The 23,199-nt window shown below is 44.6% G+C and overlaps 2 protein-coding genes across 3 annotated transcripts; both read right to left on the reverse strand.

Annotated features, from left to right (window-relative positions):
* Positions 1-1,985: 1,985 nt before the first annotated feature.
* On the reverse strand, positions 1,986-12,974 carry LOC121201990 (hepatic sodium/bile acid cotransporter-like). 2 transcript variants are annotated; one of them, XM_041069364.2, is made up of 6 exons: positions 12,905-12,974; positions 11,118-11,537; positions 10,770-10,974; positions 4,039-4,217; positions 3,722-3,915; positions 1,986-3,609 (listed from the first exon to the last, which is right to left on the reverse strand). In XM_041069364.2, exons 2-6 carry the CDS (start codon positions 11,507-11,509, stop codon positions 3,494-3,496), a joined length of 1,086 nt encoding a protein of 361 aa, XP_040925298.2. In that variant the 5' UTR covers positions 11,510-11,537; positions 12,905-12,974; the 3' UTR covers positions 1,986-3,493. The 2 variants fall into 2 exon arrangements, with proteins under 2 accessions (XP_040925298.2, XP_055361875.1); XM_055505900.1 differs by lacking the exon at positions 12,905-12,974 and having other exon boundaries at positions 11,118-11,971.
* A 382-nt stretch (positions 12,975-13,356) lies between these two features.
* On the reverse strand, positions 13,357-22,245 carry LOC114848607 (hepatic sodium/bile acid cotransporter-like). Its single transcript, XM_029139252.3, has 6 exons — positions 21,776-22,245; positions 19,657-20,076; positions 19,325-19,529; positions 15,686-15,864; positions 15,369-15,562; positions 13,357-15,256 (listed from the first exon to the last, which is right to left on the reverse strand). The coding sequence occupies exons 2-6, from the start codon at positions 20,046-20,048 to the stop codon at positions 15,141-15,143; spliced, it is 1,086 nt and encodes a 361-aa protein (XP_028995085.1). The 5' UTR covers positions 20,049-20,076; positions 21,776-22,245; the 3' UTR covers positions 13,357-15,140.
* Between the last annotated feature and the right edge of the window lie 954 nt (positions 22,246-23,199).

Below are 23,199 nucleotides of genomic sequence, written 5' to 3' on the forward strand. Positions count from 1 at the left end.
CTGTTGTCATAGTTTTCTCTGTGTTGCATTTTAGTCAGCATCAACATGAAGTATGAGACCAGTTACCTTTGACTTATTGCAGTAACTTGATTCATTCAATATAATCAATGACAATAATACATTTTAATATGTCACTCAGTAGCCTGATATTTACAGTACTCTAGCAAACTACAGTTCTTAAAAATTGTAATTTTAGTTTAATTAATTAATTTTTTATAATTTAACTCTTTGTTTTAATTTAACAGTTGTTCTATTCCTGGTATGAAAACACAGCACCGTTCAACTCCCTAGTAGCGGTCAAGTGTCTAAGTGCAAACTAGTTTTTAGATAATGGTGGTCAAAGAGGCAAAAAATGTCAAACCTTTTTTAGAATTCAGTTCAATGAGAGAAACCAACCCAGCAGGCACACAACCGACCTTCAACCGACTTTCAATGTTAAAATATGGTTGAAATAATGTCAGTTATTGTTGTGACGTTGATGCAACATTGAAACATTGAATGCGGATGGCTGTAAAAAGCTTAACAAAATACTTTTAAAGTAACGTTGAAATAATGTCAGTTATTGTTGTGAAAATGATGTAAGATTGAAATGTTTGATCAATGTTGAATCAACGTTGCCCCATCAACGTTGATTTACCTTTCAAAATCAACACAATCCAATGGTCATTCAACCCTAATATGACGTTGATTCAACTATGATTCCACGTTGAAATGCCTGCTGGGAAGCGAGATGATGTAGTTATGGAATTGATGTATGAAGTAAACCATTTTCTTACCTTAATTTCAGTCTGAATTCTGCAGCTTGACTCTTCACTTCACGTTCTCGAGCTTTTATCTTTTCCCTTTCTCTTTGGCCCCCTCCCCTCTCTGTTAATATGTGCTTGTGATGACATGGTGAGTCTGGACACATGACCATGTTAGAACTGCCACTGTCTTGACCTGAAGGTTACACCTCTACTATACGCTGCTGAATTTCACAATATCAGATATTTTCACTACCAGTTATTGTTCCTGAAAGTGGCCTTTCACATGTGGCTCAACATCTATGATTCAGAGTCTTCAGCTTCCAGGCAGTCATCAAAACATGAATATGTGACCAGTATTATTCAGTGTGCTACTTTCTGGGCCAAAGTGTTATTCAACAGTTTTATTATTCAATAATGTGTTTAATGAAACAGATTCTGAAAATACAGCTCTCCTGTTTACAGATGCAAACCACAAACCACTTAAAATGCATTTAGTCCATGTTTTAAATGTAACTTGAAAAAGTAATACTGGGAGAGCTGCTCTGTTGCTGAAAAGATGCCAAATGCTAATAAGCTGCCGAGTCAGGACGTTGATTACAATAATCAAACAATGACAACGATTAAAATCTGACCAAAGGACCATCACGGATCTGGCCCTGTATTCATGTTTACCTGCATTTCCTGTTTTATTTTGCTACTTCCGATTTACTTCCTTTGCTCTTAGTTTCCGTCTTTGCTTTACATCTGGTCATGTGATTCATCCACCTGCATCTGGTCAGTAATCAATCTGTGTACTTAAGGTCTAAGCCTTGCCTTAATCGGTTCCAGATTGTTTTGCCACGTGCCAACTTGTCAGTGTTCCTGTATCTGTAAGTCTGGCCTTGTACTGAAGCCCAATCTGCCTCTGACTTGCTTCTCGATTCTGGATCCTGTTAGTATTGCTCTCGACCTTTTCCTGTACCTGTTCTCAGATTGCCTAATCCCTGCCTGTGCTGATGTCTCTGTCAACTTGTGTATGGACCACTGCCTGTCTGATAACATTGATTTCATTAAAACCTCATAAAACTGACTCCTGCCTTGCGCTGTGCTTTTGGGTCCTACACCTTGCCCATTCTGACTACGCTTTTATTTTGAAAGGATTTAAAGAAAGTACTGTGGTCAATTGATAAACTGTAAAATAGTTCTAATAACTAGTCATATATAGTTAACCAGTCAGAAGAACAATTTTAGTAATAGAGCTAAAAAATTGGATACGTTTTTTTTTTTTTTTTGAAAGGATTTAGAGCGCGTGGAGGGTAATTACTGAACCATAAAAGAGTATTTTTAAAAAGTCGGAATTAACCAGTTGAAAGCAAAAATATTACTTTAAAGCTGAAGATTTGGAGTGGTGCTTTTATTTTGAAAGGATTTAGAGGAAGTGTGTGCTTAATTGCTAAACAACCCAACAGTGTAAGGAACTAATCAGTAATATTCATAGAGCTGCTGTGGACACTGATCACCGGGAGTCTGACTTGTCAAGCCAACTGTGATTCCTATGGCAAGCCTCAAGGGTCACAACGACACCGAGAGTGAACGCGGCGCGCTGCAACAACGTAAGTTACAAAACTATGAAAATTAATTAAACACATTCATATACCTGATGAAAAGAACAAAACACAACCCACACCAAGGTAAAAATCTGCCCTCTCTCCTGTCCCGAAACAAACACATAACTGAAGTTAGCTTGTTTACTACAACTTTTTAAGCTAACGGTGTGTGGGACCTAAAAGTATTGACATACATGTATAAAAGAGTAATCAGATGACGACTATAAACAATCTGAAAAAAACTTAATATATAACTATTGGACATAAATATGAATATATTATGGAAGGTGAAACAGCACCCACCTCTCCCACCGGAGTCATGACAGAAAGGGGAGAGTTATGGGGTGCAGCCCACATTTGCCCCCAATACCGAAAAAAAGAAGAAATCAAGAGGGGCTCCAGTTTTGTTACTATCAGGTATTACATATATACAGTAATCATATATAAAAGAGTATTAATATATAGTACTACAATCAGATTTTATATAATTATAACAATACAACCCACAAACACAAACTGCACAGGGCTTTTAAGTCCCACTGACCTTTAATGCAGAACATCACAGCTAAAAAGCGAGCTGTGTAAAACTGAACATATTATGACCTAAAATGTGCAAAAACCTTTGCTATTGATGATGTGTCCAAAGAAAAAAACGTGTTGTGGCTAAAAAACATTCATATCCTACAACACCAGAATGACAAACCTTTCAACCTGCAGTGTTTTGACTTACCTGACTGCTAGCGTGTTACTCCGCCAGTTTACAGACAAACGTTCAGACATGGTTTTGCGTTTTTAACAAAAGGTTATATTTTAGGTGTGTTTGAATAAAGACACTGCTTCTAAGACGTTTAGCAGCCTTTCATTTTGAATCAAAGCAGACAGTTGTTGGAAAGCCACAGATTGTTCATTTAGCCAGAAACCGCCTGTTTTCTTTTCGGCATTCAACATCCCTGAACGTGTTTAATAGTGTACAGTCCCACAGATGACAGGTCACACTCATTTTAATCGAAATTGTATTACAAATCTTCAATGTCAAGATGTGTCTCATATGAGTTACCCATTATTTACATGGTAAAGACCTGATTGAAGATAAAGACAGTATAAACTGTGACTGTTTAGATAAAGCTGATGCAGAGACAGGAATGTTGAGTCGCTACATCCTCAGTGTGCAATATTCAGCTTCTCTTTGTCTTCCTCTTCAGTCCCAGCTTCTTCATGATGCTGTTGTAATTGCACCGCCTCTGGCTGAACATCAGCATCCCTGTGTATTTTTGCACCTAGGCAACAGAAGCTTGATGTTAGACTTAAAGTAAAGTGAATTAAGAGTTTGGGGAGAGTGCATGCAACCTCATCTGCATTCGATGGATGGATAGCAGCTGTGGCACTTACTCCTAGTTTGTGTCTTTTTGTAGCATCTATAGACCAGGATCAAGAGCAGGGCCTCAAAGACCTGCATTAAAAGGAATACAAATGGGAAGACTAAGTTGGGTCCAATGAGCTGTGGTGGGAAAAACACCTTTAAGATGGTCAAACACAAGTTGGTGTTTTGACATCCTGTCTCCATGGAGATGGTCCTAGAGCATCTGAAAGAATGAAAGGATTTATTTTCTTCCTTCAGTTTTAAATTCAGTTTATTTTATTGCAAGACAAAGTCCATCTGTATGTATTGAAATCCAAACATGTTAATCTAGACTTTAGGCACTTACTTTGAATCAAACTTGCATATCTTGGACATTGCGTATCCCAGCATATAGCCTGTCAACGGGAGCAGTGCAGCACCAGTAAGAATATCTGCTGAGAGAACCAGCAACATTTGGTCTTCGATCGAATACGCAGTGAGGACAATAACTGTAATGGAAATGATTCCCAGCAGGCTGAAGCTAACCTGTTGAGAGATGAGAGGGACGGTTGGAGTAAAAGTGTTGCAAAGGTTCATTTACACTATCACACCTTAAATGCTGCATAAATCTGAACATAACCCTAATCTCCATAGATCATCTGGAGGCATCACAGTCTGTCTAAAGCAGGGGTGTCACGATCTGGGTTTTGTGTCTAGTTGTTCCTGTTTTATTTTGGTAATCTCCTGGTTTCTGTTCCTGTTTTAGCTTTACTTCCGGGTTTTGTTCTTGTCACAGCTGTCCCTGCTTCACCTGATCGTTATTCACACCTGCACTGTATCAGTAATCAAGTCACGTGTATTTAACCACCACCAGTGTCCTCAGTTCCCCGCCAGATCGTTGTTTGTGTGCTTACCGTTGTTCCCAGTTCGCTGTTCCTGTCCTTCCGTGTTTTGTGTACCCCGTTCTCTGCTCTGCACGTTACCGAACTCGTTCGCCTGCCTGACCACGATTCTCCGCCTGTCGAATTGGTACTGCATGCTGGATTTTGTGTATGAACCTTGCCTGTTCCTGACGCTGCCTCTGCCTAATACCTGGAATAAACCACCGTCTGATCACCGTCAACCTGTGTTTGCTGTGCATTTGGGTCCTCATCCGAGCGTTCCATGACAGAACGATCTGGCCAGACTTGGACCCAGCCAGCACTCAGCCGTCGCCCAGGTCAGTGACTGTTTTGTTTCTTGGTTTTTTTGGCGGCGAGTCTCCTTCACCTGCGAGGAAGTATGGAGTTCACCTGCGCCGAGCTACCCAGCGACCTACGCGTTTATTTTCAAATCCTCGCGGAGGATTACCGACGGGCGGTTAACCCGAGGAACCAGCGCAGCGCCGTGGAGGTGGCGATATTGACGCTGGAGGACGATGACAGCGTGTTGGAGCGTCCCAGTGTTCGTCGCCTCTATGAGCGACTGTGCGCTAGGTCTGATGAACTAAGCGACGCGCTCCGCACCACGCCAGCGCCGGTCGCACCGCCGAAGGTTTCGGTTTCCTTCTCCCCGCCCTGTCGGACCGTTGTGTCTGCATCAACCTGCCCAGCTCCATGTTCGTTCCGCTGGGAGGATTCCCTGCATTCATGCGGTCCCCCGTCTCCAGTTCAGACGCGAGCTGTTCAGTCTCCAGCCCAGTCGAGCCCAGTTCAGTCTCCAGCCCAGTCGAGCCCAGTTCAGTCTCCAGCCCAGTCGAGCCCAGTTCAGTCTCCAGCCCAGTCGAGCCCAGTTCAGTCTCCAGCCCAGTCGAGCCCAGTCCAGTCTCCAGTCCAGTCGAGCCCAGTCCAGTCGAGCCCAGTCCAGTCGAGCCCAGTTCAGTCGAGCCCAGTCCAGTCGAGCCCAGTTCAGTCGGGCCCAGTCCCGGTTCCAGTTCAGTCGAGCCCAGTCCCGGTTCCAGTTCAGTCGAGCCCAGTCCAGGTCTCAGTTCAGTCGAGCCCAGTCCAGGTCTCAGTTCAGTCGAGCCCAGTCCAGTCGAGCCCAGTCCAGTCGAGCCCAGTCCAGTCGAGCCCAGTCCAGTCGAGCCCAGTTCAGTCGAGCCCAGTCCCGGTTCCAGTTCAGTCGAGCCCAGTCCCGGTTCCAGTTCAGTCGAGCCCAGTCCCGGTCTCAGTTCAGTCGAGCCCAGTCCCGGTCTCAGTTCAGTCGAGCCCAGTCCAGTCGAGCCCAGTCCAGTCGAGCCCAGTCCAGTCGAGCCCTGTCCAGTCGAGCCCTGTCCAGTCGAGCCCTGTCCAGTCGAGCCCAGTACAGGTTCAGTCCAGTCACGCTCCTGTCCCGGTTCAGTCCAGTCACGCGCAGGCCTTATCCCAGTCAGAGGACTCCATCTGTCGAACGGGTGCTGTGCACACCCGATCAGGCCCGACGTCTCCTCCGTCGAGCTCGGCAGCTGTAAGCAGTCATGCCGGCTCCGGAGGAGACGCCGTCCCAGTTCCTGTCGGCCATGTTGCGGCCGTTCCTGTCGGCCGTGTTGCGGCCGTTCCTGTCGGCCATGTTGAGGTCGTTCCTGTCCCCGTTCCTGTTCCTGTCGGCCAAGTAGAGGTCGTTCCTGTTCCTGTCGGCCAAGCAGAGGTCGTTCCTGTTCCTGTCGGCCAAGTAGAGGTCGTTCCTGTTCCTGTCGGCCAAGTAGAGGTCGTTCCTGTTCCTGTCGACCAAGTAGAGGTCGTTCCTGTTCCTGTCGGCCAAGTAGAGGTCGTTCCTGTTCCTGTCGGCCAAGTAGAGGCCGTTCCTGTTCCTGTCGGCCATGTTGCGGCCGTTCCTGTCCCTGTCGGCCATGTTGCGGCCGTTCCTGTCCCTGTCGGCCATGTTGCGGCCGTTCCTGTCCCTGTCGGCCATGTTGCGGCCGTTCCTGTCCCTGTCGGCCATGTTGCGGCCGTTCCTGTCCCTGTCGGCCATGTTGCGGCCGTTCCTGTCCCTGTCAGCCATGTTGCGGCCGTTCCTGTCCCTGTCGGCCATGTTGCGGCCGTTCCTGTCCCTGTCGGCAATGTTGCGGCCGTTCCAGTCCCTGTCGGCCATGTTGCGGCCGTTCCAGCCCCTGTCGGCCATGTTGCGGCCGTTCCTGTCCCTGTCACCCTCGGAGCTGCAGCGCCCGCCGGCCTCCAGGAGGAGGCCGCGCCAGCTGCAGTTCCCGCGCACCTCCAGGAGGAGGTAGCGCCAGCTGCAGTTCCCGCGCACCTCCAGGAGGAGGTCGCGCCAGCTGCAGTTCCCGCGCACCTCCAGGAGGAGGTCGCGCCAGCTGCAGTTCCCGCGCACCTCCAGGAGGAGGTCGCGCCAGCTGCAGTTCCCGCGCACCTCCAGGAGGGGGTCGCGCCCGCCGCAGTCCCGGCGGACCTCCAGGAGGGGGTCGCGCCCGCCGCAGTCCCGGCGGACCTCCAGGAGGGGGTCGCGCCCGCCGCAGTCCCGGCGGGCCTCCAGGAGGGGGTCGCGCCCGCCGCAGTCCCGGCGGGCCTCCAGGAGGGGGGTCCGCGCCCGCCGCAGTCCCCGGCGGACCTCCAGGAGGGGTTCGCGCCGCCGCAGTCCCTGCGGACCTCCATGATGGGGTCCGCGCCACGTCGCAGTCCCGGGCGGACCTCCAGGAGGGGGTCCGCTGCCCGTCGCAGTCCCGGCGGAACCTCCAGGAGGGGGTCGCGCCCGTCGCAGTCCCGGCGGACCTCCAGGAGGGGGTCGCGCCCGTCGCAGTCCCGGGCGGACCTCCAGGAGGGGGTCGAGCCCGTCGCAGTCCGGCCGGACCTTCCAGGAGGGGGTCGCGCCCGTCGCAGTCCCGGCGGACCTCCAGGAGGGGGTCGCGCCCGTCGTAGTTCCTGTCGACCTCCAGGAGGGGGTCGCGCCCGTCGCAGTCCCGGCGGACCTCCAGGAGGGGGTCGCGCCCGTCGTAGTTCCTGTCGACCTCCAGGAGGGGGTCGCGCCCAGCCGCAGTACCGGCGGACCTCCAGGAGGGGGTCGCGCCCGTCGCAGTCCCGGCGGACCTCCAGGAGGGGGTCGTTCCCGTCGCAGCTCCCGCTGCACCTGCATCTGTTCCTGGCGGCCCGGCTCCGGCCGCACCTGCATCTGTTCCTGGCGGCTCGGCTCCGGCCGCACCTGCATCGGTTCCTGGCGGCCCGGCTCCGGCCGCACCTGCATCGGTACTTCGTCGCGGTGGTCCAAGGAGGACGCCGCTGGTTCCTGCCTCGTCCTGGTCTCGGCTGCCGGACTGGTGGCCTCGCCCTCGGCTTCTCCTGGTGATTGGATGGCGCTGCCTCCTCCGGCGCCGTCCGCCTCGACTCCGTCACCGCCACGGCCGTTCGCCTGGGGTACGGCCCCTCCTGCCGCGACGATGGCGCGGTCTCTGCCGTCGTCGTCCGCCGCGAAACTGGGATCCCCGGAGCATCTCCGTCGGGGAGGGGGCTGGGCTCAGCTCTGCTCTCCCGGACCTCGCCAGCCGTCGTGGTGGACTCTCCTGCCACCACCCTCGTGAGGGACTCCCTGGACTCTGAGTTTTCCTGGTCATGGACTCTGTTCTTGTTTCATGGACATTCGTGTTGTCTTGATTTTGGGACTCGGTCTTGTTTTGTTTTTCTGTTAGGTTCTCTGGTTTGGCGTGTTTGGGCGTGAGTTTTGTTTTATGGGGGTTCCCGTTTTGCCCTCCCCCGGTCCGCCCTCCGCCCGCCCTGTCCATGTTCGGTGCGGGTTGTCTTTGGTTCTGTCCCTCCGCCGGTCCTCCCTCCGCCCGCCCTGCTCGGGTTTGTTGTGTTTTTTTTGGGTCGTCTGGAATCCGCCCTTGAGAGGGGGGTACTGTCACGATCTGGGTTTTGTGTCTAGTTGTTCCTGTTTTATTTTGGTAATCTCCTGGTTTCTGTTCCTGTTTTAGCTTTACTTCCGGGTTTTGTTCTTGTCACAGCTGTCCCTGCTTCACCTGATCGTTATTCACACCTGCACTGTATCAGTAATCAAGTCACGTGTATTTAACCACCACCAGTGTCCTCAGTTCCCCGCCAGATCGTTGTTTGTGTGCTTACCGTTGTTCCCAGTTCGCTGTTCCTGTCCTTCCGTGTTTTGTGTACCCCGTTCTCTGCTCTGCACGTTACCGAACTCGTTCGCCTGCCTGACCACGATTCTCCGCCTGTCGAATTGGTACTGCATGCTGGATTTTGTGTATGAACCTTGCCTGTTCCTGACGCTGCCTCTGCCTAATACCTGGAATAAACCACCGTCTGATCACCGTCAACCTGTGTTTGCTGTGCATTTGGGTCCTCATCCGAGCGTTCCATGACAAGGGGTGTCCAAACTAAGGCCCGCGGGCCAACTTGCGCTTAACACCGGGAAGACAAAGGAGATGGTGATTGACTTCCGAAGGAGAACACCATATCATACACAAGTGAACATCCAGGACTCAGAAATAGAGACTGTGAACAGTTTTAAGTACCTGGGTGTTCACCTGAACCATAAACTGGACTGGACTAATAACACTGATGCCCTGTACAGGAAGGGCCAAAGTGGCCTCCACCTGCTGAGGAGACCGAGGTCCTTTGGAGTTTGCAGGCCCATGTTAGGGACATTCTATAACATTCTATCTGGGGAGCAGGCAGCACAGACTGGGGCAGGAAAAGACTAAAAAGCTGGTGAGGAAGGCCAGCTCTGTGTAATTCCTTTGCTGTCATCTTGTGGCTGTTCCAACAATTGATTTTCCCACTGTGGCATCAAAAAAGTGCATCCATCCATCTAAACATTGATGGTCTATGTCAAGAGAGAACAGGGGGTCATATTCACAACACCCAGAATGCATTGTGTTTTAGCTAAAGCCCTTTTCCATTCTCCTTCTGCTGTTAACTCAACACAGAAAGGCACCCGGGCCACCCTGTGAATACGACCCCGGCCCGTCTCGTTTGAGGGGACAGTGCTTCCCACTGCTTCACCGTGCCACCCTGAATGATAATTTCCTTGCATAAAAAAATATGGAGCAATCTGTGTCCCTTCATTCTCAAATACTACCCGAGGTCGTTTTGGTCAAACCCCATTAAAAATCAGAGGTTTTCCTTTAAGAACCAAAAAGATCTATTAGACAATCTATGTAACGTCCTTCGCCTCTCAATCACAAAACTGTCTAGGGACCTGCCGACAGTCCTTCAGGCCAATGCGCAACTTCATTGTTCCCACCGAGCGCAAAATGTATTATATGTATATGCTACGGAGCGGGACAAACTGAGCTCTAACTGCACTCAACATGAGCGGGCGAACTGGGCTACTAAGGCCTACGAACAAGGCAGAGGGAAGACCCAAAAGCGACGATCCACAGACAGGACTGACAATAAACAGTTTAATAAATTAACCAATAAACACAAAAGGGAAATACAAACTAAAGGTGCTGCTAGAGAGCACAATACCAAATAACCTAGAACACAAACTAAGACACAGACAGCAATACTAAAGACTACTGAGCAGCAGGGAAAACTAATCACAATGCTAGACATAGAATAAACACAAAACATAAAGCACTCAACAAACAAACCTTGACAGAGGACGCACGATGGACATAGTAACAGGAATCAATGATCCAACAAAGACTAGACACAAACTAAGCCTTAATCACAAGACAAGACAGGTGAGTCAAATCAAACTAATTACAGGAAATCAAGACAACCAACCAAGAGCACGCTGGAGACACGAGGGGGCCGAATCGCCCCCTGGTGGTATGGTGTGGAAACAATACCTGTTATTAAGCCCTAGTCCTTAATGTAATGAATGTAATAGTTTTATGTTAATAGCCTATTTAAACAAATATTAGTTGATCTGTTAACAAGCCAAACTTATTTGCAACAAGCTGATAATACAGCATATTTTCTGTCCCCACCCTCTCCAGGTCTATAAAGAAGAGACAGCGGTGTTGAGAATGAGCTGCCAACCTTTATTGTTCTAAAAAGAATTGCTGTTGTGTTTTAATTAATAAGTTAGTTAGTTAACTTAAATAAACCAGGTGAAGAAACACGTATATTGATAAAAAACGTTTGGACACCCCTGGTCTAAAGGCATCCCTGTTGTCTGTGGTGGATGATTAATAGATATGCTTGTATGGAACAGTCTAGCACTCACCCTCCTCATGGTCAATACGTGCTGTGGTTTATAGTGTTTGATGGCGATTCCAAAAGCACACGGCACCATGGTCAGTGCAAGAGCAATGATGATGTTCAAGTACGGTACCAGCTTTTCCAGACCCCTGTAGTTTTGACAGTAGATGTAAAGCAGCAAAGGCATCATACCAAGGGCAGCGATGTTGGAGCAGGTCGTCATGACGATGCTGGGAGGACACCACACAGAAAAGAAGCGTTATTTGGCTTATGTTATGTGAGTGAAAAAGAAAAACTAGATTTTTACTCTGACTTTTACTGGACAGTTTTCCTATTGATGGACAGCTTTGACACATTAAGGACTTTTGATTACCTGAGATTTATGTCACCCTTGATGGCCAGTGAAAAAAGATTTGAAAACGTTCCTCCTGGACAGCAGCCATAGATGATTAGAGCCAGAGCCTTGATGCGCTCTAAGTGTAGGCCTTTCGATATGCAGAAAGAAGCCAGCGGCATGATGCCGAACTGGGCCAGCATTGCCATGGCAGCTTCTTTAGGTTTGAGGAAATAAGCTTTCATTTTTAGAATCTCCACTGACAAGCCAATAGATATCATGGTGAGAAGGAGCATGCCAAAGGTTAAGACATTTACGACTTTATTCAGAGTAGAGTTTTCAAATATTAATATAGTTCCATTGCTGGAGACCTTTCCCTCAGTGTAGAATCCGGTCATGTTCTGGTGGACCTGGCTCCTCACAGTCGTCATGGCAATTTGGATCTCTTCCACAATGAAACTGAAATGAATGATTGAGAATGAGTTGTTTAGATTTTCAAACTGTTACTAACTGCTGTGTATTAATGCTGAGTGAGTTCTACTGAACCTTAGCCTCTGTGCCTTCTTCTCAAATCGCTCAGCATTATATTGTAAACAAACTGTAGCCCAGACCTAAGACCTAAGTCTTCAATCTGGGGGCTTCTCCTTGGCTCTATTTCTCTTGATGTAACTGTACATGTTGCCAGTTACCAGCTGTTACTATGGTGAAGCTTCAGCTGCTGATAAGAGTCTAGTCAACAAAAGGAATGTGTTTGGAGAGAAACACTTAATACTCCTCATGTCTTATTGTGACTCTAGGGGTTGGGACCCATGGGAACCATGAAAAGAAAGAAGGGCACTTGGAAAATATGCAGTTAATCATTAAAACATAAGGAGACTTCTCAAGAACTATGATGGTGTGTGATCTGTGCAGAGGGTATTTTCTGCACAGTACGAGCTGTACTGGTTCTTTCTTCTGTAAGAGGAAGTTGCCTCATTGTAAACTACTGACTCCTTGCAAGTAAAATCCTGAAGAAGATCTCAACGGATTTTGTCCGTTTTATTTAAGACATAAAAAGGGAATTCACAATTTCCCTTACATTTACCTGTCACTGTCATTCATATTTAACTTGGTTAATATGTGAAGGTCTCTTGGTAAGTGTTGCTTTGTTGGTTGAAATAATGTTTTGTTTCTGCTGTCATTTTTTTTCTGTGTTGCATTTTAGTCAACATCAGCATGAAGTATGAGACCATGAGTCCTGGTATGAAAACACAGCACTTTTCATGTATTAGAGACTCACTAGACTCTCACAACTCGCTAGTAGTGGTCAAGTGTCTAAGTGCTAACTGGTTTCTAGATAATGGTGGTCAAAGTAAGGGGCATAAAGTGTCAAACTTTTTTTAGAAATCAGTTTAATGAGAGGAACCAAGCGAGTGATGAGGATCAATTTATAAGGGTTAAAGATGAGACTTTCTGGCATCAAAGAAGGACATCTGTAACATTAAAGTTGCAGAAGTATCAGTAACGGATCCTTTTTGCATGTGTAATTTGTCAGTCTTAGTGCACTAGAACAGCTTTCAGACGTTTTCCAAAAATCTTAGCAAACGTGTGTAGTCATGATATACTTTAGGTGATTGTGGTCTTAAAATACTGTTTGATGTACTCTAGTACTAATGTGAAGCCACCTACTGTATGATGCTACAGTAGAACAGAGTAGCCTATAGTAGTATATTTATACGTGAAATGCATTTATCACGCCTCACTGATTACCGGTAGTTACAAGAAATATGGCTCCTTTGTGTTGTGTAAGTTATGGTATTGATGTATGAAGTAAACCATTTGCTTACCTTAATTTCAGTCTGGATTCTGCAGCTTCACTCTTTTCTGCTTACGGGTTTGTTTCAGTCTCACTTCACGCTCTCGAGCTTTTATCTTTTCCCTTTCTCTTTGGTCCCCTCCCTTCTCTGTTAATACACGCTTGTGATGGCATGGTGAGTCTGGACACATGACCATAGTAGAACTGCCACTGTCTTGACCTGAAGGTTACACCTTGACTATACGCTTATTTTCAACCAGTTATTATTCCTGAAAGTGGCCTTTCACATGTGGCCCAAGATCTATGAGTCAGAGTCTTCAGTTTCCAGGCAGTCATCAAAACATGGATATGTGACCAGTATTATTCAGTGTGCTACTTTCTGGGCCAAGGTGTTATTTAACAGTTTTATTATTTAATAATATGTTTAATGAGATTCTGAAAATACAGCTCTCCTGATTACGGATGCAAACAACAAACCACTTGTCCGTAAAATGCATTCAATTCATGTTTTAAATATAACTTGAAAAAGTAATACTGGGAGAGTTGCTTTGTTGCTGAAAAGATGCCAAATGCTAATAAGCTGCCGAGTCAGGACGTTGATTACAATGATCAAACAATGACAAAGATTAAAATCTGACCAAAGGACCATCACGGATCCATCCCCATAGTCATTTTTACCTGCATTTCCTGTTTTACTTTGCTACTTCCGATTCACTTCATTCCCTCTTAGTTTCCGTCTAGCTTTACATCTGGTCATGTGATTCATCCACCTGCATCTGGTCAGTAATCAATCTGTGTACTTAAGCTCTAAGCCTTGCCTTACTCGATGCCAGATTGTTTTGCCGCGGGCAATCACAAAAAACCTGACTAAGCTTTTATTTTGAAAGCATTTAAAGAAAGTACGTTGGTCAACTGTGAAATAGTCTTAAAAACTAGTCATACATAGTCACACACTAGTCAGAACAACAAAATTTAGTAATAGAGCTAATAAATTGGGGGGTAATTACTAAACTGTAAGAGAGCATTTTTAAAAAGTCATAATTAACCAGTTGAAAAAAAATTACTTTATAGCTTTAAGATTTGGGTGGTGCTTTTATTTTGTCAGTGTGTGGCTATTTACTGAACTGTTAAATAGCCATAACTAGTCATAATTAATCAGTTGAAAGCAGAAATATTGCTATTAAAACTAATGATTTGAATTGGTGCATATATTTTGAAAGGTTTTAGAGGAAGTGTGTGCTTAATTGCTAAACAACCCAACAGTCTAAGGAACTAATCAGTATTATTCATAGAGCTGCTGTGGACACTGATCACCTGGAGTCTGACTTGTCAGGCCAACCGTGATTACTATGGCAAGCCTCAAGGGTCACAACGACACCGAGAGTGACCGCGGCACGCTGCAACAACGTAAGTTACAAAACTATGAAAATTAATTAAACACATTCATATACCTGATAAAAAGAACAAAACACAACCCACACCAGGGTAAAAATCTGCCCTCTCTCCTGTCCCGAAACAAACACATAACTGAAGTTAGCTTGTTTACTACAACTTTTTAAGCTAGCGGTGTGTGGGACCTAAATATATGGACATACATGTATAAAAGAGTAATCAGATGACGACTATAAACAATCTGAAAAAGACTTAATATATAACTATTGGACATAAATATGAATATATTATGGAAGGTGAAACAGCACCCACCTCTCCCACCAGAGTCATGACAGAAGGGGAGAGTTATGAGGTGCAGCCCACATTTGCCCCCAATACCGAAAAAAAGAAGAAATCAAGAGGGGCTCCAGTTTTGTTACTATCAGGTATTACATATATAATCATATATAAAAGAGTATTAATATATAGTACTACAATCAGATTTTATATAATTATAACAATATAACCCACACACTCGAAATTTTTATGACGTAAAATGTGCAAAACCCTTTACTATTGATGATGTGTCCAAAGAAAAAATGTGTTGTGGCTGAAAACATTCATATCCTACAACACCAGAATGAACATCTCAACCTGCGGTGTTTTGACTTACCTGACTGCTAGCATGTTACTCCGCCAATTTACAGTCAAAACGTTCAGACATTGCTTTATGTTATGAATCGAAGTTGTATTACAAATCTTCAATGTCAAGGTGTGTCTCATATGAGTTACCCATTATTTACATGGTAAAGACCTGATTGAAGATAAAGACAGTATAAACTGTGACTGTTTAGAAAAAGCTGATGCAGAGACAGGAATGTTGAGCCGCTACATCCTCAGTGTGCAAAATTCAGCTTCTCTTTGTCTTCCTCTTCAGTCCCAGCTTCTTCATGATGCTGTTGTAATTGCACCGCCTCTGGCTGAACATCTGCATCCCTGTGTATTTTTGCACCTGGGCAACAGAAGCTTGATGTTAGACTCAAAGTGAAGTGAATTAAGAGTGTGGGGAGAGTGCATGCAACCTCATCTGCATTCGATGGATGGATGGCAGCTGTGGCACTTACTCCTAGTTTGTGTCTTTTTGTAGCATCTATAGACCAGGATCAAGAGCAGGGCCTCAAAGACCTGCATTAAAAGGAATACAAATGGGAAGACTAAGTTGGGTCCAATAAGCTGTGGTGGGAAAACTATCTTTAAAATGGTCAAACACAAGTTGGTGTTTTGACATCCTGTCTCCATGGAGATGGTCCTAGAGCATCTGAAAGAATGAAAGGATTTACTTTCCCCCTTCAGTTTTAAATTCAGTTCATTTTATTGCGAGACAAAGTCCATCTGTATGTATTAAAATCCAAACATGTTAATCTAGACTTTAGGCACTTACTTTGAATCAAGCTTGCATATCCTGGACATGGCATATCCCAGCATATAGCCTGTCAACGGGAGCAGTACAGCAGCAGTGAGAATGTCTGCTGAGAGAACCAGCAACATTTGGTCTTTGATCGAATACACAGTGAGGACCAAAACTGTAGTGGAAATGATTCCCAGCAGGCTGAAGCTAACCTGTTGAGAGATGAGAGGGACGGTAGGAGTAAAAGTGTTGCAAGGGTTCATTTACAGTATCACACCTTAAATGCTGCATAAATCTGAACATAACCCTAATCTCCATAGATCATCTGGAGGCATCACAGTCTGTCTAAAGCAGGGGTGTCCAAACTAAGGCCCGCGGGCCAACTTGCGCTTAACACCGGGAAGACAAAGGAGATGGTGATTGACTTCCGAAGGAGAACACCATATCATACATAAGTGAACATCCAGGACTTAGAACATAGAGACTGTGGACAGTTTTAGGTACCTGGGTGTTCACCTGAACCATAAACTGGACTGGACTAATAACACTAATGCCCTGTACAGGAAGGGCCAAAGTGGCCTCCTCCTGCTGAGTGTCAGGGTTCGTTCGGATGAGGACCCACATGCACAGCACAGTACAAGGTTTTCTGGTGTTAAGGAGTGTAGTTTATTCCAATATGCGGAGTAAAGTCCAGGCAGGGTCATACACAGGCGATCAAACAGGTTAAATGGGATCAGGCAGAGGCGTAGTCAGGAGCAGGCACAGATCATATCCGAGAGGTGAGTACAATTACCATACATCAGGCGTTGAATCGTGGTCGGGCAGGCAAGGTCGGTAACAGGCGGGTACAACACCAAGGCAGACAGAACAGGCGGGGATTAGGCAGGCTCAGAATCAGCAGTCCAGAAACAAGATACGTAAAACACGGCCGGACAGAATCAAAGAAACTGGGAACTATGACGGGTACACACAAACGACGATTTGGCGGAGAACTAAGGACACAGGTGGTGGTTAAATACAAAGTGGCTTGATTATTGATAAAGTGCAGGTGTGGATAACGACCAGGTGAAGCAGGGACAGCTGTGACAAGACAAAAACCGGAAGTAAAGCTCGAGCAGAAACAGAAACCAGGAGACTACCAAAATAAAACAGGAAACAACTAGACACAAAACCCAGATCGTGACACTGAGGAGACTGAGGTCCTTTAGAGTTTGCAGGCCCATGTTAAGGACAGTCTATTACATTCTATCTGGGGAGCAGGCAGCACAGACTGGGACAGGAAAAGACTAAAAAAGATGGTGAGGAAGGTCCTGGGATGTCCACTGGACTCTGTGGAGGAGGTGGGTGATAGGGGTATGTTGGCAAAGCTGACATCTATCATGGACTGCACCAGACTGTGGGAGCTCTGAGCAGCTCCTCCTTTAGTGGCAGACTGATCTACCCTCAGTGTAGGAGGGAGCGGTACCGCAGGTCCTTCATTCCCACTGCTGTTAGATTATACAGTACAATGTAGAGGTCTGACAGGCTCAAATCTGCACTCAGTTGTTGTTGGTCACTTTATCCTGGACACTTTAAGTACTGTACTGCATGAGGTTGTGTTGGACATGTATCTTTCACATGCTAATTTTGGCCCATGCTTCTTCTAATTCGGCACAACTACGGTACTACATGCCTGAGCTGTATATATTTACATGTGTTTTTTTGAGTATTATGCTCTTATGTTTCTCTTTCTTTTTGCAATCCTACACAATTCCTTTGCTGTCTTCTTGTGGTTGTTCCAACAATTGATTTTCCCACTGTGGCATCAATAAAGGGCATCCATCCATCCATCTAAACATTGATGGTCTAAGTCAAGAGAGAACAGGGGAAATTGCAGTAATGTATGGATTACAATGGTCATATTCACAACACCCAGAATGCATTGTTTTCTGACATATATTCCTTTTTTAGCCAAAACCCTCTTCTATTCTTCTTCGGCTGTAAATAGCTGGCAAAAAAGATGGTTCTTCCAAGAGTCTCTGTGTCGATACGCGGATGGCTGTTATTGCCTACAAAAAGAGGAAATTAATTATTGAATTAGTAGAGTTGCTGCCAATCAGGCTAATGCACAGGCTAACATTAGCAACAAAGCTAACGCTACTCCTGACAGTCCAAAGCATGACAAGGAACAATAACTAATCTCAAACTGGGAAGGTACAGTAAAAACTAGAAAAAACTAGAAAAAAACACAGCAAACAATATTAAATAATAAAGGTAACTCCAATTCCACGGGCTTTAGCCCAGTTAGCTAGCTGAGGGGGAGAGGCAGGGTACACCCTGAACGGGTCGCCAGTCCATTGCAAGGCTACACACAGACAACTGTGGGAGGAAGCCAGAGAACTCAGAGAACCCACGAGAACCCACGCGAACACAGGAAGATGCGAAAGGCACCCGGGCCGCCCCGGGAATACGACCCCGGCCCGTCTCGTTTGAGGGGACAGTGCTACCCACTGCACCACCGTGCCGCCCTGAATGATAATTTTCCTGCAAAAAAGAATATGGAGCAATCTGTGTCCCTTCATTCTCAAATACTACCCGAGGTCGTTTTGGTCAAACCCCATTAAAAATCAGAGGTTTTCCTTTAAGAACCAAAAAGATCTATTAGACAATCTATGTAACGTCCTTCGCCTCTCAATCACAAAACTGACTCCAGACCTGCCAGCAATCCTTCAGGCCAATGCGCAACTTCATTGTTCCAACCGAGCGCAAAATATATTACATGTATATGCTACGGAGCGGGACAAACTGAGCATTAACTGCGCTCAACATGAGCGGGCGAACTGGGCTGCTAAGGCCTACAAACAAGGCAGAGGGAAGACCCAAAGGCGACGATCCACAGACAGGACTGACAATAAACAGTTTAATAAATTAACCAATAAACACAAAAGGGAAATACAAACTAAAGGTGCTGCTAGAGAGCACGATACCAAATAACCTAGAACACAAACTAAGACACAGACAGCAATACTAAAGACTACTGAGCAGCAGGGAAAACTAATCACAATGCTAGACATAGAATAAACACAAAACATAAAGCACACAACGAACAAACCTTGACAGAGGACGCACGATGGACATAGTAACAGGAATCAATGATCCAACAAGGACTAGACACAAACTAAGCCTTAATCACAAGACAAGACAGGTGAGTCAAATCAAACTAATTACAGGAAATCAAGACAACCAACCAAGAACTCGCAGGAGACACGAGGCGGCCGAATCGCCCCCTGGTGGTATGGTGTGGAAACAATACCTGTTATTAAGCCCTAGTCCTTACTGTAATGAATGTAATAGTTTTATGTTAATAGCCTATTTAAACAAATATTAGTTGATCTGTTAACAAGCCAAACTTATTTGCAACAAGCTTGAAATACAGCATATTTTCTCTCCCCACCCTCTCCAGGTCTATAAAGAAGAGACAGCGGTGTTGAGAATGAGCTGCCAACCTTTATTGTTCTAAAAAGAATTGCTGTTGTGTTGTAGTTAATTAGTTAGTTAGTTAACTTAAATAAACCAGGTGAAGAAACACGTATATTGATAAAAAACATTTGGACACCCCTGGTCTAAAGGCATCCCTGTTGTCTGTGGTGGATGATTAATAGATACGCTTGTATGGAACAGTCTAGCACTCACCCTCCTCATGGTCAATACGTGCTGTGGTTTATAGTGTTTGATGGCGATTCCAAAGGCACACGGCACCATGGTCAGTGCAAGAGCAATGATGATGTTCAAGTACGGTACCAGCTTTTCCAGACCCCTGTAGTTTTGACAGTAGATGTAAAGCAGCAAAGGCATCATACCAAGGGCAGCGATGTTGGAGCAGGTCGTCATGACGATGCTGGGGGGACACGACACAGAAAAGAAGCGTTATTTGGCTTATGTGATATGAATGGAGTGAAAACGAAAAACTAGACTTTTACTCTGACTTTTACTGGACAGTTTTCTTTCTAAGGACTTTTGATTACCTGAGATTTATGTCACCCTTGATGGCCAGTGAAAAAAGATTTGAAAATGTTCCTCCTGGACAGCAGCCATAGATGATTAGAGCCAGAGCCTTGATGCGCTCTAAGTGTAGGCCTTTCGATATGCAGAAAGAAGCCAGCGGCATGATGCCGAACTGGGCCAGCATTGCCATGGCAGCTTCTTTAGGTTTGAGGAAATAAGCTTTCATTTTTAGAATCTCCACTGACAAGCCAATAGATATCATAGTGAGAAGGAGCATGCAAATAGTTAAGACATTTAGGACTTTATTCAGAGTAGAGTTTTCAAACATTAATATAGTTCCATTGCTGGAGACGTTTCCCTCAGTGTAGAATCCGGTCATGTTCTGGTGGACCTGGCTCATCATAGTCGTCATGGCACTCTTCACCTCTTACACAATGAAACTGAAATGAATGATTGAGAATGAGTTGTTTAGATTTTTAAACTGTCACAAACTGTGCAGAATTTCGTAAATCAGTGACTTTCAGTGACACCTACGCCCAAAAAACCTGATGACAACTATCTTTTTCCAAACCTGTTAATTTTTCAAGACACTGAAGAATATTTGAAATGCTGAGTGAGTTCCACTGAACTTTAGCCTCTGTGCCTTCTTCTCAAATCGCTCAGCATTACATTGTAAACAAACTGTAGCCCAGACCTAAGCCCCTAGATTAAAGCCCTAAGGCTTTAATCTAGGGGCTTCTACTTGGCTCCATTACTCTTGATGTAACTGTACATGTTGCCAGTTACCAGCTGTTACTATGGTGAAGCTTCAGCTGCTGATGAGAGTCTAGTCAACAAAAGGAACGTGTTTGGAGAGAAACACTTAATACTCCTCATGTCTTATTGTGACTCTAGGGGTTGGGACCCAACCATGAAAAGATAGAAGGGCACTTGGAAAATATGCAGTTAATCATTAAAACATAAGGAGACTTCTCAAGAACTATGATGGTGTGTGATCAGTGCAGAGGGTATTTTCTGCACAGTACGAGCTGTACTGGTTCTTTCTTCTGTGAGAGGAAGTTGCCTCATTGTAAACTACTTACTCCTTGCAAGTAAAATCCTAAAGAAGATCTCAACTGATTTTGTCTGTTTTATTTAAGACATAAAAAGGGAATTCACAATTTCCCTTACATTTACCTGTCACTGTCATTCGTATTTAACTTGGTTAATATGTGAAGGTCTCTTGGCAAGTGTTGCTTTGTTGGTTGAAATAATGTTTTGTTTCTGCTGTCATTTTTTTTCTGTGTTGCATTTTAGTCAACATCAGCATGAAGTATGTACCAGTTACCTTTGACTTATTGCAGTAACTTGCTTCATTCAATATAATCAAATAATACATTTGAATATGTCACTAAGTAGCCTGATATTTACAGTACTCTAGCAAACTACAGTTCTTAAAAATTGCAATTTTAATTTAATTAAAATTATTATTTTTCATTTCATTTCATTTATTTCTTTGTTTTATTTTAACATTCGTTTTATTCCTCGTATGAAAACACAGCACTGTTCGTGTATTAGAGACTCGCCAGACTCTCACAACTTGCTAGTAGTGGTCAAGTGTCTAAGTGCTAACTGTTTTTTTAGATAATGGTGGTCAAATTAGAGGCATAAAGTGTCAAACTTTTATTAGAAGTCAGTTCGATGAGAGGAACCAAGCGAGTGATGAGGATCAATTTATAATCACCAGAACTCAAAAACCTACAACATAAAGGTTAAAGATGAGACTTTCTGGCATCAAGGAAGGACATTTGTAACATCAAAGTTGCAGAAGTATCTGTAACTGATGCTTTTTGCACGTGTAATTTGTTAAGACTAGTTTAGTTATAGTATAGTAATAGTTTTCAAAAATCTTAGCAAACGTGTGCAGTCATGATATACTTTAGGTGATTGTGGTCTTAAAATACTGTTTGATGTACTCTAGTACTAATGTGAAGCCACCTACTGTATGATGCTACAGTAGAACAGAGTAGCCTATAGTAGTATATTTATACGTGAAATGCATTTATCACGCCTCACTGATTACCGGTAGTTACAAGAAATATGGCTCCTTTGTGTTGTGTAAGTTATGGTATTGATGTATGAAGTAAACCATTTTCTTACCTTAATTTCAGTCTGGATTCTGCAGCTTCACTCTTTTCTGCTTTACGGGTTTGTTTCAGACTCACTTCACGTTCTCAAGCTTTTATCTTTTCCCTTTCTCTTTGGCCCCCTCCCCTCTCTGTTAATACACGCTTGTGATGGCTTGGTGAGTCTGGACACATGACCATAGTAGAACTGCCACTGTCTTGACCTGAAGGTTACACCTTGACTATACGCTTAATTTCAATACCAGTTATTATTTCTGAAAGTGGCCTTTCACATGTGGCCCAAGATCTATGAGACAGAGTCTTCAGCTTCCAGGCAGTCATCAAAACATGGATATGTGACCAGTATTATTCAGTGTGCTACTTTCTGGGCCAAGGTGTTATTTAACAGTTTTATGATTTAATAATGTGTTTAATGACACAGATTCTGAAAATACAGCTCTCCTGATTACAGATGCAAACAACAAACCACTTGTCCGTAAAATGCATTCAATTCATGTTTTAAATGTACCTTGAAAAAGTAATACTGGGAGAGTTGCTTTGTTGCTGAAAAGATGCCAAATGCTAATAAGCTGCCAAGTCAGGACATTGATTAAAATGATCAAACAATGACAAAGATTAAAATCTGACCAAAGTACCATCACGGATCCATCCCCGTATTCATGTTTACCTGCATTTCCTGTTTTACTTTGCTACTTCTGATTCACTCCGTTCCCTCTTAGTTTCCGTCTAGCTTTACATCTGGTCACGTGATTCATCCACCTGCATCTGGTCAGTAATCAATCTGTGTACTTAAGCTCTAAGCCTTGCCTTTACTCTGTGCCATTATTGCCACATTGTTTTGCCGCGGGCAATCACAAAAAAAGCTGACTAAGCTTTTATCTTGAAAACATTTGAAGAAAGTACTGTGGTCAATTGCTAAACTGTAAAATAGTCTTAATAACTAGTCATACATAGTCACACACCAGTCAGAACAACAAAATTTAGTAATAGAGCTAATAAATTGGGGGGTAATTACTAAACCGTAAGAGAGCATTTTTAAAAAGTCATAATTAACCAGTTGAAAAAATATTACTTTATAGCTGAAGATTTGGGTGGTGCTTTTATTTTGTCAGTGTGTGGCTATTTACTGAACTGTTAAATAGCCATAACTAGTCATAATTAATCAGTTGAAAGCAGAAATATTGCTATTAAAACTAATGATTTGGATTGGTGCATATATTTTGAAAGGTTTTAGAGGAAGTGTGTGCTTAATTGCTAAACAACCCAACAGTGTAAGGAACTAATCAGTATTATTCATAGAGCTGCTGTGGACACTGATCACCGGGAGTCTGACTTGTCAGGCCAACCATGATTCCTATGGCAAGCCTCAAGGGTCACAACGACACAGAGAGTGACCGCGGCACGCTGCGACAACGTAAGTTACAAAACTATGAAAAT

This window comes from Betta splendens, chromosome 22, assembly GCF_900634795.4.
Source record: "Betta splendens chromosome 22, fBetSpl5.4, whole genome shotgun sequence".
In the NCBI taxonomy this organism is placed as follows: domain Eukaryota; kingdom Metazoa; phylum Chordata; class Actinopteri; order Anabantiformes; family Osphronemidae; genus Betta; species Betta splendens.

What these genes read in the sequence shown, in the direction of transcription:
- LOC121201990 (XM_041069364.2), bottom strand. Translation starts at nt 11,509, where the DNA reads ATGACGACTGTGAGGAGCCAGGTCCACCAGAACATGACCGGATTCTAC. An exon ending in ATATGCAAGTTTGATTCAAA is followed by an intron (nt 3,916 to 4,038) that starts GTAAGTGCCTAA and finishes TCATTCTTTCAG; the next exon opens with ATGCTCTAGGACCATCTCCA. An exon ending in CAAAAAGACACAAACTAGGA is followed by an intron (nt 3,610 to 3,721) that starts GTAAGTGCCACA and finishes TCTGTTGCCTAG; the next exon opens with GTGCAAAAATACACAGGGAT.
- LOC114848607 (XM_029139252.3), bottom strand. Translation starts at nt 20,048, where the DNA reads ATGACGACTATGATGAGCCAGGTCCACCAGAACATGACCGGATTCTAC. An exon ending in AAGGGTGACATAAATCTCAG is followed by an intron (nt 19,530 to 19,656) that starts GTAATCAAAAGT and finishes GTGTCCCCCCAG; the next exon opens with CATCGTCATGACGACCTGCT. An exon ending in ATATGCAAGCTTGATTCAAA is followed by an intron (nt 15,563 to 15,685) that starts GTAAGTGCCTAA and finishes TCATTCTTTCAG; the next exon opens with ATGCTCTAGGACCATCTCCA.